At 42.7% G+C, this 14,245-nt stretch overlaps 1 protein-coding gene across 1 annotated transcript; it reads left to right on the top strand.

Annotated features, from left to right (window-relative positions):
* Positions 1-75: 75 nt before the first annotated feature.
* LOC139152968 (zinc finger protein 501-like) lies at positions 76-11,637 on the top strand. Its single transcript, XM_070726444.1, has 2 exons — positions 76-289; positions 7,141-11,637. Exon 2 carries the CDS (start codon positions 7,835-7,837, stop codon positions 8,918-8,920), a length of 1,086 nt encoding a protein of 361 aa, XP_070582545.1. The 5' UTR covers positions 76-289; positions 7,141-7,834; the 3' UTR covers positions 8,921-11,637.
* Positions 11,638-14,245: the final 2,608 nt, after the last annotated feature.

Here is a 14,245-nt window from a genome sequence, read left to right as displayed (position 1 = left end):
AAGCCTTGCGGCCCCGTGCCCATGTCCTGGCATGCCACCGTGTTTCTGGAGGAGGCGATTTCCGGGGGGTGGGGGCAGCCAGATTGCAAAGGGAGACACCCCTTCCCTCTCCCACGAACGCCCTTTGTACGAATCCTGCCGACAGGATCCCCCCCCATCCCTTGGTCCTGCCCGGGGCAAAAAGTTGCCTTCCCTTTGTTTTAATTGCAGCTCGGGCGCCCTGCTTGTTCATCGCCTGCCTTTGGCACACGAGAGCTCAGCCCCGGAAGGATTGCACGGAGCTCGCTCGGTAAGGCCGTTTCCCACGTCCTCCTTCTAACCCGCCCGCGTCCGAGTTTGCATTCACCTCGCCGCCCTTAAAAAAAAAAAAAACAACCCTTCGGTAAAGCCGTTCCCCTCCCCCCCCCCCCATCCTCATCATCACCACCATCCACGAGTCCCACGACCCAATTACGGCGCGTTCACACGAGACGCCCAACGAAAAGCCCACATGGGGAAATCCCGCAGGTTGTGGCTTCCCATAACCCGCGGATTCCCCGTGTGGCATTAGATTGGTGGCATGTAGGAGTTGGGCTTGCTTGAGCAAAGCCAGCCGAACCGGGTCAATGGGGCCCAGAGTGACGAGTAAACTCTGGAGTTTGCGGGTTGTGTGAATTTGTCAAAGCCCATGGGATTGGGGGAGGTGGTGGAGATATTGGGAAAGTTGACCACCCATCCACTCTCTGGGGAGGGGGTAGTGCTGAAAGTGGGCGATAGGATCTGAAGGTGCTATGTCTTCAAGGGGAGCCCCTGGCAGTAGTCAAGGCAGCACTGAAGCCATTAGATGAATGGCCACATTCCCTGGGCCAAACAGTTGGTTTAACAACTCGTGTTAATTAAGAACGTTTTCATAAAATAAAAGAGGAGGGAGGGAAGGAAGGAAGGAGAAAAGGAAGAAGGATGGAAGGAAAAGAAGAAGGAATGGAGGGTGGGAAAAGAAAAAAGGAAGGAAGGAAAAAAAGGAAGGAGGAAGGGAAGGAGGGAAGGAAAAAAAGGAATGAAGGAAAAGAAAGAAGGAAAAGAGGAAGGAAGGAAGGAAATAAAACATAAATATTAAGAAATATATGGAATATTTCCAGCCTCCTTTCCAACAGATCATTAGAATTGACTGTTCCTCCTTCCTCATAAATATTATACATCCCTTCTCTCCTCCATTTAATCTATGTTTTTGTCAAACTTCAAATCCTAAAATCAAGGGTCCCCAAACTTGGTCACTTTAAGAGTTGTGGACTTCAACTCCCAGAATTCTGGGAGTTGAAGTCCACAACTCTTAAAGTGGCCAAGTTTGGAGACCTGCCTAAAATCATTACATTGTTCCTTTTTTTTCTTTTACAAAAAGCCCATACAGATAGTCCTCAACTTACAACAGTTCATTCCGTTACCATTTGAAGTTACAAACATCACTTACGACCATTTACTTTTATGATATGGCCATTGCATCATCCCAGGGATCACGTGATCAAAATTCAGACGCTTGGCAACCGACTCATATTTATGACGGTTGCAGTGTCCTGGGATCACATGATCCCATTCCGCGATCTTCTGCCAAGCAAAATCACTGGGAAAACCAAATTCACTTAACTGTGACAAGAAAGGTAAAATGGGGGCAAAACTCACTTAACGCATGTCTCACTTAGCAGCAGCAATATTGGGCTCGATTGTGGTCATAAGTTGAGGATTATCTGCATAAGGTTTCCATCCTTCCAAACCAGTTTTTATTAGGATTTTGAATTGCTGTTTTGTAAATGTTTGTTTTTCTTTGCATTAATTTACACCCCGCACTCAATTTAGGGAAGCGTTTTAATTAATTTCCCCATTTAATCCGATGTTATATTGTTAACTTCTGGTCAGATATTAACAAGCACTAAAATAAAATCAAACAAAACACCTCTTTTAAGTTGTTTTGAAAACGCGTGGAAAGAATATAGATAGCCCTCAACTTACATCCACAACTGAACCCCAATTTTTCTGTGGTTAAGTAAGACATTTGTTAACTGAATTTCCCCCTCATTTTACAACCTTTCTTGCCTCCGTTGTTAAGTGAATTGTTGCAGTTGATAAATTGGTAATCTGGTTGTTAAGCGAATCTGGCTTCCCCATTGATTTTTCTTGTTGGGATGTCGCTAAAAGGGGATCACTTGACCCTGGGACATTGAGACCGTCAAAAATATGAGTCATAAATTTTGATCGTGTGACCATTATGGATGCTGCAAAGGTCGTAACTCTGAAAAGCAGTTGTAAGTCACTTTTTTCAGTGCTGCTGCAACCTTGAACAGTCATTAAACAAACTGCTTATACTGCTTTTACAGGATTCACCATGGAAACTCGCGCCACGTCTCTTCTTCAAGCCTCTACCTCAATGTGTTCCTTCCCCATTATCTAAGGCCACATCCACAAGACTTCACCCACACTTATGTCAGATTTTTTTGAAGGATCATGAGAATATGGTTGGCATTACAGTGTTCCCTCGACTTTCGCGGGGGATGCGTTCCAAGACCTCCCGCGAAAGTCGAATTTCCACGAAGTAGAGATGCGGAAGTAAATACACTATTTTTGGCTATGAACAGTATCTCAAGCCTTCCCTTAACACTTTAAACCCCTAAATTACAATTTCCCATTCTCTTAGCAACCATTTAGATTATTACTCACTATGTTTATTTATTAAAGTTTATTAAAAAAAATTTTATTAAAGACGGATGAAATTTTGGCGATGACATATGACGTCATCGGGCGGGGAAAACCGTGGTACAGGGGGAAAAACCACGAAGTATTTTTTTAATTAATATTTTTGAAAAACCGTGGTATAGACTTCGCGAAGTTCGAACCCGCGAAAATTGAGGGAACACTGTACTATGTTTCTCCAAAAATAATAGCATTAGCACTTAGACTTATATACTGCTTCATAGTGGTTTTAAAGCCCTCTGTAAGCGGTTTACAGAATCAGCCTCTTGCCCCCAACAATCTGGGTCCTCATTTGACCCAGCTCAGAAGGAGGGAAGGCTGAGTCAACCTTGAGCCGGTGGTGAGATTTGCACTGCTGAACTACAACTAGCAGAGAGCTGAAGTAGCCTGCAATGCTGTACTCTAACCATTGTGCCATTCCCCCCAAAATAAGCCCTCCCCTGAAAATGCCATTTAAACAAGAGGAAATGGCATTTTCAGGGGAGGGCTTATTTTGGGGGGAGTGGCACAATGGTTAGAGAAATAGAGCTGGAAAGACAATAAAAGGAGACACATCTTGTTCCACATACCCCAAAATAATAAGACCTCCCAGAAAATAAGTCCCAGCGCTTATTTCGGGGTTCAAAAAAAATGTAGTAGAGTCTTATTTTCTGGGAAATGGGGTAATTTTAGGAGGTATTTGGGTCAGTGCCTTGGCTGAACCAGATGGGGAAATCTACCAGGAAGTCTAAAAAGTCAAGAATGCAGCCCCAGTGATCCAATAATGTATAGGGCAGTGATGGCGAACCTTTTTTTGGTTCACATGCCAAAAGGGTGTGTGTGTGCTACTATGCGCACACTAGTCCGCAGCCACTCCCTCCCCTCCACATGCCCCCCTCACCCCACACTGCCTCTCTGCATGCGGACAATCACCCCCTACCCCACACATGCGCCCAGGCCTCACTGGAACAGGAAAAACCCGCTTAATGGGCAAACCGGAATTTCGGAAAAACAGACTTCTTCCTGTTTACCCATTGTTCTGTATTTTGCACTTCAGAGGCTTTAGGGAAGCTTCCCTGAAGCCTCCAGAGTGCAAAAAACAGCCCAACGGACAAACCGGAAGTCCATTTGTCCATTTGTCAAGAATCGTGAGGTAAAAAACACTTAATGATTGTCATAGGGGTCAAATAAGTAATGAAGAAACAATCAATACTAAGATTTTTATTAATATTGATTGTTTCTTCATTGCTTATGACAATCATTAAGCATTTTTTACCTCATGATTCTTGACAAATGTATCTTTTCTTTTATGTACACTGAGAGCATCTGCACCAAACACAAATTCCTTGTGTGTCCAATCACACTTGGCCAATAAAGAATTCTATTCTATTTTATTCATTTTTCCAAACTTCTGGTTTGCCTCAGCCTTCGGAGGTTGAAACAGCCTTCCTCCAGGCTGAAAATCACATGTGTGCGTGCTGGAGCTGACATAGGGCAACACCTCACGTGCCCTCCAAGATGGCTCTGCGTTCGCCATCACATCAACTGTTGATTTACAACAGTTCACCATTCAAAATTGAAACGGCATTGGGAAAAAATGACTTATGACCATTTTCACACTTACAACCATTTGTGGTCACATGATCAAGATTCAGATGTCTGGCAAGTGACTCAGTTTTATGACGGTGGCAGTGTCTTGGGGGGGGAGCCACGCGATCCCCTTTTGTGACCTTCTGACAAGCATAGAAACATATAGAAACATAGAAGACTGACGGCAGAAAAAGACCTCATGGTCCATCTAGTCTGCCCTTATACTATTTTCTGCATTTTATCTTAGGATGGATCTATGTTTATCCCAGGCATGTTTAAATTCAGTTACTGTGGATTTGCCAACCACGTCTGCTGGAAGTTTGTTCCAAACATCTACTCCTCTTTCAGTCAAATAATATTTTCTCATGTTGCTTTTGATCTTTCCCCCAACTAACTTCAGATTGTGTCCCCTTGTCCTTGTGTTCACTTTCCTATTAAAATCACTTCCCTCCTGGACCTTAACCCTTTAACATATTTTAATGTTTTGATCATGTCCCCCCCAAGCAAAAGTCAATAGATAATCCAAATTCACTTAACAACCATGTTTACTAATTCAACAACTGCAGTGCTTCACTTAACAACGGTGGCAAGAAAGATAATGAAAAGGGGCAAAAGCCAGTTAACAAATGTCTCATTTAATCATTGAAATTTTGTGCTCAGCTGTGGTCATAAGTTGAGGACAATCCGTATTGGGGGGAAAAAGTATGATTATTTTTCACCATTACGACTGTTGTTCAGAAGCTTCACAACTTATTTCTATTTGTGACTTGTTTCAATGTCCCAGGGTCACATGATCTTTGTTTGTTTTTTTGCGACCTTCTGACAAGCAAAGTCAGTGGAGGAAACTAGATTCACTTAACAACTGTGGCCAGAAAATGGGTCAAAACTCACTTAACAACTGTCGTGCTTAGCAAGGGAAATTTTTATCAATTGTGATCATAAATCAAGGACTACTGAGTTGTCGCTGCCATTGTTTCACCAGTTCACGCTAGACTTTTGCCAAATGTCTCTCACTTTCCTTCGTTAAAAGTAATTTTTATTAAATATATACATTAAAAAAGGACAAACACAACATACAATGCAGTCTGCATTGGTTGCCGATCAATTTCTGGTCACAATTCAAAGTGTTGTTAGCCCTTCATGGCACCGGACCAGAATACCTCCGGGACCGCCTTCTGCCGCACGAATCCCAGTGACCAATTAGGTCCCACAGAGTTGGCCTTCTCCGGGTCCTGTCGACTAAACAATGTGGTCTGGCGGGTCCCAGGGGAAGAGCCTTCTCTCTGGCAGCCCCAATCCCCCGGAGATTAGAACTGCCCCCACCCTCCTTGCCTTCCGTAAACTCCTTAAAACTCACCTCTGCCGTCAAGCATGGGGAAATTGAGGCATTCCCCCTCCTTCCCCCGGGTCTATATAATTTATGTATGGTGTGTCTGTGTGTATGTCTGGTTTAATAATGGGGTTTTTAAATGTTTTTTTTTAATTCATTAGATTTGTTATGAATTGTCTTATTGTATGCTGTGAGCCACCCCGAGTCTACGGAGAGGGGCGGCATACAACTCAAATAAATAAATAAAAAAATAAAATAAACATACATTTAAACACATATAAAAATATTTTCATGTTGGTACTTTCTTAAATTAGAAAACAAACAAGCATTTCCCAGTTAAATTGAGATTGTGATGTGCCGGTGCCTGGAGGCTGTTGGGGTCTGGATGGGTGTCAACAGACTCAAACTCAACCCGGATAAGACGGAGTGGCTGTGGGTTTTGCCTCCCAAGGACAATTCCATCTGTCCGTCCATCACCCTGGGGGGGAGTCACTAACCCCCTCAGAGAGGGTTCGCAACTTGGGCGTCCTCCTCGATCCACAGCTCACATTAGAGAAACATCTTTCAGCTGTGGCGAGGGGGGCGTTTGCCCAGGTTCGCCTGGTGCACCAGTTGTGGCCATATTTGGACCGGGAGTCACTGCTCACAGTCACTCATGCCCTCATCACCTCGAGGCTCGACTACTGTAATGCTCTCTACATGGGGCTACCTTTGAAAAGTGTTCGGAAACTTCAGAATGCAGCTGCGAGAGCTATCATGGGCTTTCCTAAATTTGCCCATGTCACACCAACACTCCGCAGTCTGCATTGGTTGCCGATCAGTTTCCGGTCACAATTCAAAGTGTTGGTTATGACCTATAAAGCCCTTCATGGCACCGGACCAGAATATCTCCGGGACCGCCTTCTGCCGCACGAATCCCAGCGACCAGTTAGGTCCCACAGAGTTGGCCTTCTCCGGGTCCCGTCAACTAAACAATGTCGTTTGGCGGGACCCAGGGGAAGAGCCTTCTCTGTGGCGGCCCCGACCCTTTGGAATCAACTCCCCCCAGATATCAGAGTTGCCCCCACCCTCCTAGCCTTTCGTAAGCTCCTTAAAACCCACCTCTGTCGTCAGGCATGGGGGAATTGACATGTTCCTTCCCCCTAGGCTTATAAAATTTATGTATGGTATGCTAGTGTGTATGATTGGTTTTAACTTGTGGTGTTTTGAAATTAATTTAAATATTGGATTTGTTTACATTGTATGGCGATTGCTGTGAGCCGCCCCGAGTCTGCGGAGAGGGGCGGCATACAAATCTGATTAATAAATAAAATAATAAATATATCCCCCAATAAACTAACAATTGGCTGATTATTTTCATCCCATTGACATAACCAGGGTTGGTCCCCAGATGTAATTTTATACAAAAGTAAATGCAGAGGGAGAATTAAAATAAGATGGGGGGGGGGAAACAAAAGGCTGCAGATATTTTGCAATCCCCTTAAGATATATTTCTTTGTTTGTTTTCTCCCATCAAACAGGTGAAGGCTAAGAATATCCAAAGAAGTTCATGAGGATTAAAATATGATTACATTGATTACAACAGTGTTTCTTCTGTCCTAGTAGAAGAATGAACATGTCAATAAAAAATCCAAGCTGAAGTTGAAAGAAAAGGTTCATTTGAACAAACTTACACAAACTCTGTTTCATTTCTCAAAAGAGAGAGAGGGAGGGAAAGAAGGAAGGAAGAAAGAAAAGGAAAAAAACTAAATTAAGAATTGCATATCAAGTGACAAATATAACAAGGTTTTTGGCTTTGAGAGATAATTTATCAAATCTATCAAAATATTTTCCCGTGGAAAAATTGTTTCACTATGTATCACACATGCCAGCATCTCTGATGGAAGAATTGAAAAAGTATCGTGAAAAGTGAGTCATTGAGTCTTCCTTTACTCTAAGTTCAAGGTCAGTTTCAAAAAGGACTCTGCATCCTTCAAACACGATGAAAAGGATATTGAGGAAATGTTAAAAATCACCCTTGCTCAGGTGTGGAAAATAATAGATCTGTGTGACCTGATCCATCATTACACTTTCCTTCTCAGGAATTTCATTTGTATGCATGGCCCTGGCGAGAAAAGAATACCACCAGGTGATGGAATCAACTGGTTAATTTGGTTTCAAACAACACACAACAAATAAAAGAGTTTTCCTAGGAAATGCCCAAAACTCGGGCAGATGGCATCAGAAGAGAGAGATTCTTTTTGGGAAGGTGCAAATAATCCAAAGAGAGTTAAAAATTCCTGGCTTATTCAGAATAAAAAAGAAATAGAGATGAGTCCGGACTGGAATCTTTCTATGGGAGAAGACCTGGCTCTTCATTTGGAAAACCTCAGTGGGAAAAAGTTCCTGGACACAGCTGAGCAAAAACACTCGCCAAAGAGATATTCTGATTTTCCTCTGGAATTTCAACCGGAGGAGGAAGCAGAAAATATTGAAATACACGCCAGTTGCTTAGCGGGCGCATCCCAAATCGGCATCAAAGAGGAAGATTTAGAACCCCGCGAATATGAGTGGGCTCTATGCCAAAAACCTGTCCCGTTTCTATCTCAAAAGGTCAAAAAGGAATCTAGCGCCAACCCTCCCCTGGATTCGGAGTGTGGGGGAAATGTTGAGCCGCCCTCCGCTTTCCGCCAACGGCGCCCTACCTCCATCTTTATAAAAGAGGACGGGAGCTTTTCCAAACCCCAGAGAAACATCCCCAACGTCCCGGAAGAGCCGAAAGCCGAGAAAATTTTCCCCTGCCCTGTTTGCAGCAAGGAATTCAACCAAAAATCCAACCTCACCCGGCACCATAAAATCCACACGATGGAAGGGTCGTATAAGTGCGCCAAGTGCGGGGAAAGCTTCCGCATGAACCGCCAGCTCCTCCGACACCAGCGGATGCACCTGAGCGATCCGTTCAAGTGCGCCGACTGTGGGAAGAGCTTCAGCCGGAAATCCAACTTGATCCGACATCAGAGGATCCACACGCGAGAGGCGCCGTACCAGTGTCCCGAGTGCGAGAAAACCTTCAACCAAAAGACGAATCTTTTCAGACACCGCATGATCCACCTGCAAATGGGACCATGCAACTGTACCAAATGTGGGAAATTTTTCACGCAGAGGAAGTACCTGGTGAAGCACCAAAAGTTGCACCTGAGCGAGGGAGACCAAAAATGCTTCATTTGCGGGAAGCAATTCCGCTTGAAAAAATACCTCCGGCGACATCAGAAAATCCACAGTCGCGACATCCCAAATTTTCATGGAACTCAGACGGAGTGACCCAGGTTTGGAAAGAAGAACTGGAATTTCAGGCCTGGGGAAAGTTCAGAATGCCAGCGAGGGCCATCCTTGCTTAGCGGCCGTCTCTTTTAGTGACCCTTTGTAGTTAACCACGGGGAAAATGAAACAGTATTTTATTTTATTTTTGGCAACCAGTTTTCCGTTCGTGACCTTTACAGGTTTCTAAACCGAAGGAAAGCAGAAAGGAAGATCGTAAGCATAGTTGTGATTTTACATAGCAATTGCTTCCCTTAGCGGTCAACAATTATGGTCGCTAAACGAGGACTGCCTGTAGACATACCTGGAGATCCGGACACCCGAGTGAAATATGGAGGTTTCACATGCTTAATCATATTTGGGGAGGGGGGCTGTCATAGGATCCTGCTTTTTTGCAGTCTTTGGGGGCTTAAAGCAGCGTGTTTCACCATGTATGTATGTGTGCTAATTCAAAGGACAAATTTTGTGGGTGTTCTCCAGGAACGCAGAACGTAGCGCTAGGAGGAATAGAACCCGTGTCATTGTGAATTTCTGCCCTGGTTGTGAGGGGGGGATACAGAAGGCACCGACTTTCTAGCTGCTAAGATACTTTCAAAACAAGTGGATTTAGAAATTAATCCCTACTAATTTCATTTCTGTTGTTTATACATATTGACGGCTTCATTCTGCCAAGCAATTGACCATCTCCTCCTCTTCCTCTTCACCTAACAAAAATTGTGCCAAAAAAAAAAAAGAGATTATATAAATTTGCTAGATTTGTTGTGTAAGATGCACAAGATGGCTCCAGGAAAGTTTTGGGTAGAAAAACACACACATGTATACAGTATAATTGCTGTTACAGTCTCAGCCCAATGACCCTGTTATTTAAGACAGTGATTTTCAACCTTTTTTGAGCTGCGGCACATTTTTCACATTTACAAAATCCTGGGGCACACCACCAACCAAAATGACACAAAATGACACCCTAAGATACTCTCCTCTCTTTTTCCATCCCTGTCTCCTCCCCACCCTTGTGTGTGTGTGTGTATGTGTGTATACACACTCTTGAACCATTTCCAAAAACAGGTGAGAGCTGGGTTTTTTCCTCTCTTATTCTTTGGGTGCTTTTAATCATATGCTTTAAATCAAGAGTCACTTCTCTCTTTTGTTTCTCTTTCCTCTCATTCTCTGTCTCAATCATTTTCTCATTTCTCTTTTTTCCTCCCCTTTTTGCTCATTTCTCTCTCTCTCTCCCTCTCCTTTTCTCTCTCTCTCTTGCTTTCTTTCTCTCTCTCTTGCCTTCTCTCGCTCTCTCTCACTCTCTTTCTCTCTCTCTTTCTCTCTTTCTCACTCACTCTCTCAACAAAAAGTTGCGAGACTGGAACCTGAGCTTCCTTCTTCGCGGCACACCTGACCATGTCTCGCGGCACACTGGTTGAAAAACACTGATTTAAGAGGTAGGCGGTTTCTACTTCCTGCATTTCTCTAGCCAACATGTCAGGTCTTGGATAAACCAGGTAGGTTGATCTAATTCTACTTTATCGTAAAGCTGCATTTGCAGAATCTTGGGAGCATGAAAACTCAAATCTCCTGCTGTTTTTCCTTGGTCCCATCTGAGCCTCTTTCTCTTCTGTGCATTATGTATTGTGCACGGTTTCTTAATCTGCTGTTTCATTGTCGGTGTTTCTTTGCCCAGTCTCCTACAGGCCAACTATGTAATATGGCTAATGGTCAAAGATGGGGATGATTTTAAAGCATCTAGTCCTCAGGGCAGTTCTAAAAAAACCCCTTGATTTCAGTTCTGCTTCCAGAATCATGTAGCAAGATTCCTCTGTGCAATTACAGCTTGTTTAGTGACCGTTAAAAGTTACAACGGCATTGAAAAAAGTGATTTACAGACCGGTTTTTCACCCTTGTAGACAGATTTACTTAACAACGTGTTACTAATTTAACAACTAACGATTCATTTAACAACTCTGGTAAGAAAGGTCATAAAATGGGGCGAAAATAATAAGTCTCACTTAGCAACAGAACTTTTGGGCTCAAGTCCCCGGAAGTTGAGGACTACCCGTTGAAGCAGGAAACGTGTGACTAGACGTTTAAAGCCGGAATACGGCAAAACTACCCTTTTGATCTACCCTCACCCAAAAGCTCTGTCCAGCCCTGTCAATCTAAGAGGAAATCAGCGGTCAGTGTTAGTCAGTGTCGGTCAGAGGTGTCAAATTCAAAGCCTGGGGGCCAGATCTGGCTTGTGGGATGCTTAGATCGGCCGGCGGGGCCACCTTGGAAACAGCGAAGGACCGGCTGACTGTGCCTCCGTCAGTGAAAATGGAGCTTGCCAGGGCAGAGAATTATAGGAGGCTGTTGCAGCAGAAATAGAGCTTTACTGTTCATAGCCAAAAACAGTGTATTTACTTCCGCATCTCTACTTCGTGGAAATTCGACTTTCGCGGGCGGTCTCGGAACGCATCCCCCGTGAAAAGCAAGGGAACACTGTATATTTGTATGTGAAGCCTAGAAAATGTAAGAGAACTTTATGTCAAAACTCTTTTAAGCACAACATGAAAAAACCCAGGGTGAAAATAGGCTTGTCCGTTCCCTATTTGGCATCGCGTGACTTGATACACCCACTCCTGTAGCACGTTTTTCCTGTTTTAGCCGACATGCTTGGGATTTGTTGGGGTTGCCGTCGAATGTTGGGCAGAGTTGAACAATTCAATAAATAAACTGAATTACCAGTGGCCTCTTTGCTTTGGAAACTGTTGTGCATCTTAAAAAATCAACGTTTCTTCCCGCCAGGTTGATCTCAACATAGAAACACAGAAGACTGACGGCAGAAAAAGACCTCATGGTCCATCTAGTCTGCCCTTATACTATTTCCTGTATTTTATCTTACAATGGGTATATGTTTATCCCAGGCATGTTTAAATTCAGTTACTGTGGATTTACCAACCACGTCTGCTGGAAGTTTGGTCCAAGGATCTACTACTCTTTCAGTGAAATAATATTTTCTCACGTTGCTTTTGATCTTTCCCCCAACTAACTTCAGATTGTGTCCCCTTATTCTTGTGTTCACTTTCCTATTGAACACAAGAACAAGGGGACACAATCTGAAGTTCTGACATCTTAGTGGAGTTTTCTTATTGATTAAAAAAAGTGGTATTTTCTCATCTATTTTCTTCCCGTCTTCTATTTCTCCTTTTTTCCTTCTTATATTTCTTATTTTCTTCTCCTTTTCCTATTTTCGCCTTCTCTATCCCTTCCTCCTCTCCATGAAGCCCAGTCCTTTCTAGCATTGATGATGTTACCAAGTATGGTAATAAAACGTCTGCAGGAAAACTGCCAAGCTCGAAGAGCACCTAGGATCCCACAACCATTCTCCTCCTCCTCTTCCTGCTCTTCTTCTATCTTCTCCTTTTCTATTTTCTCCTCTTCCTCCTCTCCGTGGACCCCACTTCCTCCTAGTATTGATGATGTTATTAAGTTTGGTAATGAAACGTCTTCAAGGAAACAGCCAAGCTCCTCCTGGTCCCTCTTCTTTCCATCCTCTCCTCCTTTTCTATTTTCTCTTCCCATTCTTCCTGGCTACTTCACCTCCTCCCATCCCTTCCCCAGTGTAGAGTCTCCTAGGAGTCCTTGACTTATGACATCATTTAGTGACTGTTCAAAGGTACAACGGCACTGAAAAACAGTGCCATGGTTGTGCTTTTCACGCAACCTCTGTGGCATTCCCATTGTCACGTTATAAAAATTAAAACACTTGGCAATTGACTCATTTTTAGGAAGGTTGTAGTGTCCCAGTCATATTATCCTATTTTGCAACCATCTGACAAGTTAAGTTACTGAGGAAGGCAGATTCACTTAATTGCGATACTATGGAACTGTTTTATGACCTGTGACCCATTACTTGCTTTTTATATGGACTGTGGGCTAATGCATCAGAGACAACTTCCTTGTGTGCCCAATCATACTTGGCCAATAAAGAATTCTCTTTCTTTCTTTCTTTCTTTCTTTCTTTCTTTCTTTCTTTCTTTCTTTCTTTCCTTCCTTCTTTCTTTTCTTTCCTCTTTCTTTTTCTTTCTCTTTCTGTCATCATCTATCTTATCTCTATATCACATCTACTTGGCCAATAAAGAATTTTCTTTTTCCTTCTTTCCTTCTTTCCTTCCTTCTTTCTTTTCTTTCCTCTTTCTCTTTCTTTGTCATCATCTATCTTATCTCTATATCACATCTACTATTTAATCTATATAGCGATATTTTGATACTTTATCATCTGTCTAATTTTATATTTATATATCATCTATATATCTGTATCTTTATATTTATATCATCTCTCTTTTTATATTTATATATCTTCTATAGGTACAGTCTATCTGTATTTTTATATTTATCGTTGATCAATCATTTAACAACTGTGGTGATTCACTTAAAAACTGGGACAAGAAAAAGCAGTAAAAATGGGAGGACGCTCACTCAGTAACTCTCTTGTTTAGGAACAGAATTTTTGGGCTTGATTGTTGTCATAAGTCAAGGACTACTTTACCAGCCGGGTCGGACCACCAAAGCTTTGGTGAGATTTCCTACCTTCCTCTAGAAAACCTCCCCCCCCTAACTCTTCCTATCTGAAATTCAAGGCAGACCTAATTAGTTAGCAAGTCCATAAACTCATCCCAGACGTATCTCATTTGTTGGTTTTGTTTACTTTGTTAAATCGGTGGCACATATTGTCCAGGCTGATGGGAGCAGGTGAGTAAGAAGCAATTGCATATAGATGAGAGATAAAGGTGTAAAACTGGGTCACTAATCCAACGGCATGGCCACTTTAATCCTCCTAAGCGAGTGCCTAAAACGAGACTGGCCCAGTTACTTTGCTTATGGAAACCACGAACTTTAAATATAAAATCTACCTCTGTAAACTCTCAGAGAGGTCAGCCAAAAGGATTAACGTGCTCGGGCAGGGGCTGAGAATAAACATTGGAGGAGATTATCATTAGATTTAACACCTGAGAACGTTCGACTCTGTAACTAATCAATAAAAGAGTAAAGATAATAAAAATTACGTGTCGCTGCTAGGAAATTTGTGTTTTTATTTTCTACAACAAATACAGGTGTTGTATGCTTTTGGTTGTTAGGATTTTTCTTGGGGTTTTTTGTGTTTTTTTTAAACTTATTTTTCAGGGTATATGTTGGAACAGAATGCTCCCTATTCCAGGCACCTATAACTACATATTATAGATTTTTTTTTTTCGTTTTTAGGAAACAACAGTGCCAAAACTTTATTTTCTGCAAGATTTTAACACTTGGGACAAGAGATGGGGCGAGTTCAGGATTGGACACTCCCAAATTATG

The sequence above is a fragment of the Erythrolamprus reginae genome, chromosome Z (genome assembly GCF_031021105.1).
Source record: "Erythrolamprus reginae isolate rEryReg1 chromosome Z, rEryReg1.hap1, whole genome shotgun sequence".
Taxonomy (NCBI): Eukaryota; Metazoa; Chordata; class Lepidosauria; order Squamata; family Dipsadidae; genus Erythrolamprus; species Erythrolamprus reginae.
Note: the sequence above shows the minus strand (reverse complement) of the source record. Positions and strands in the feature narration are given on the sequence as shown.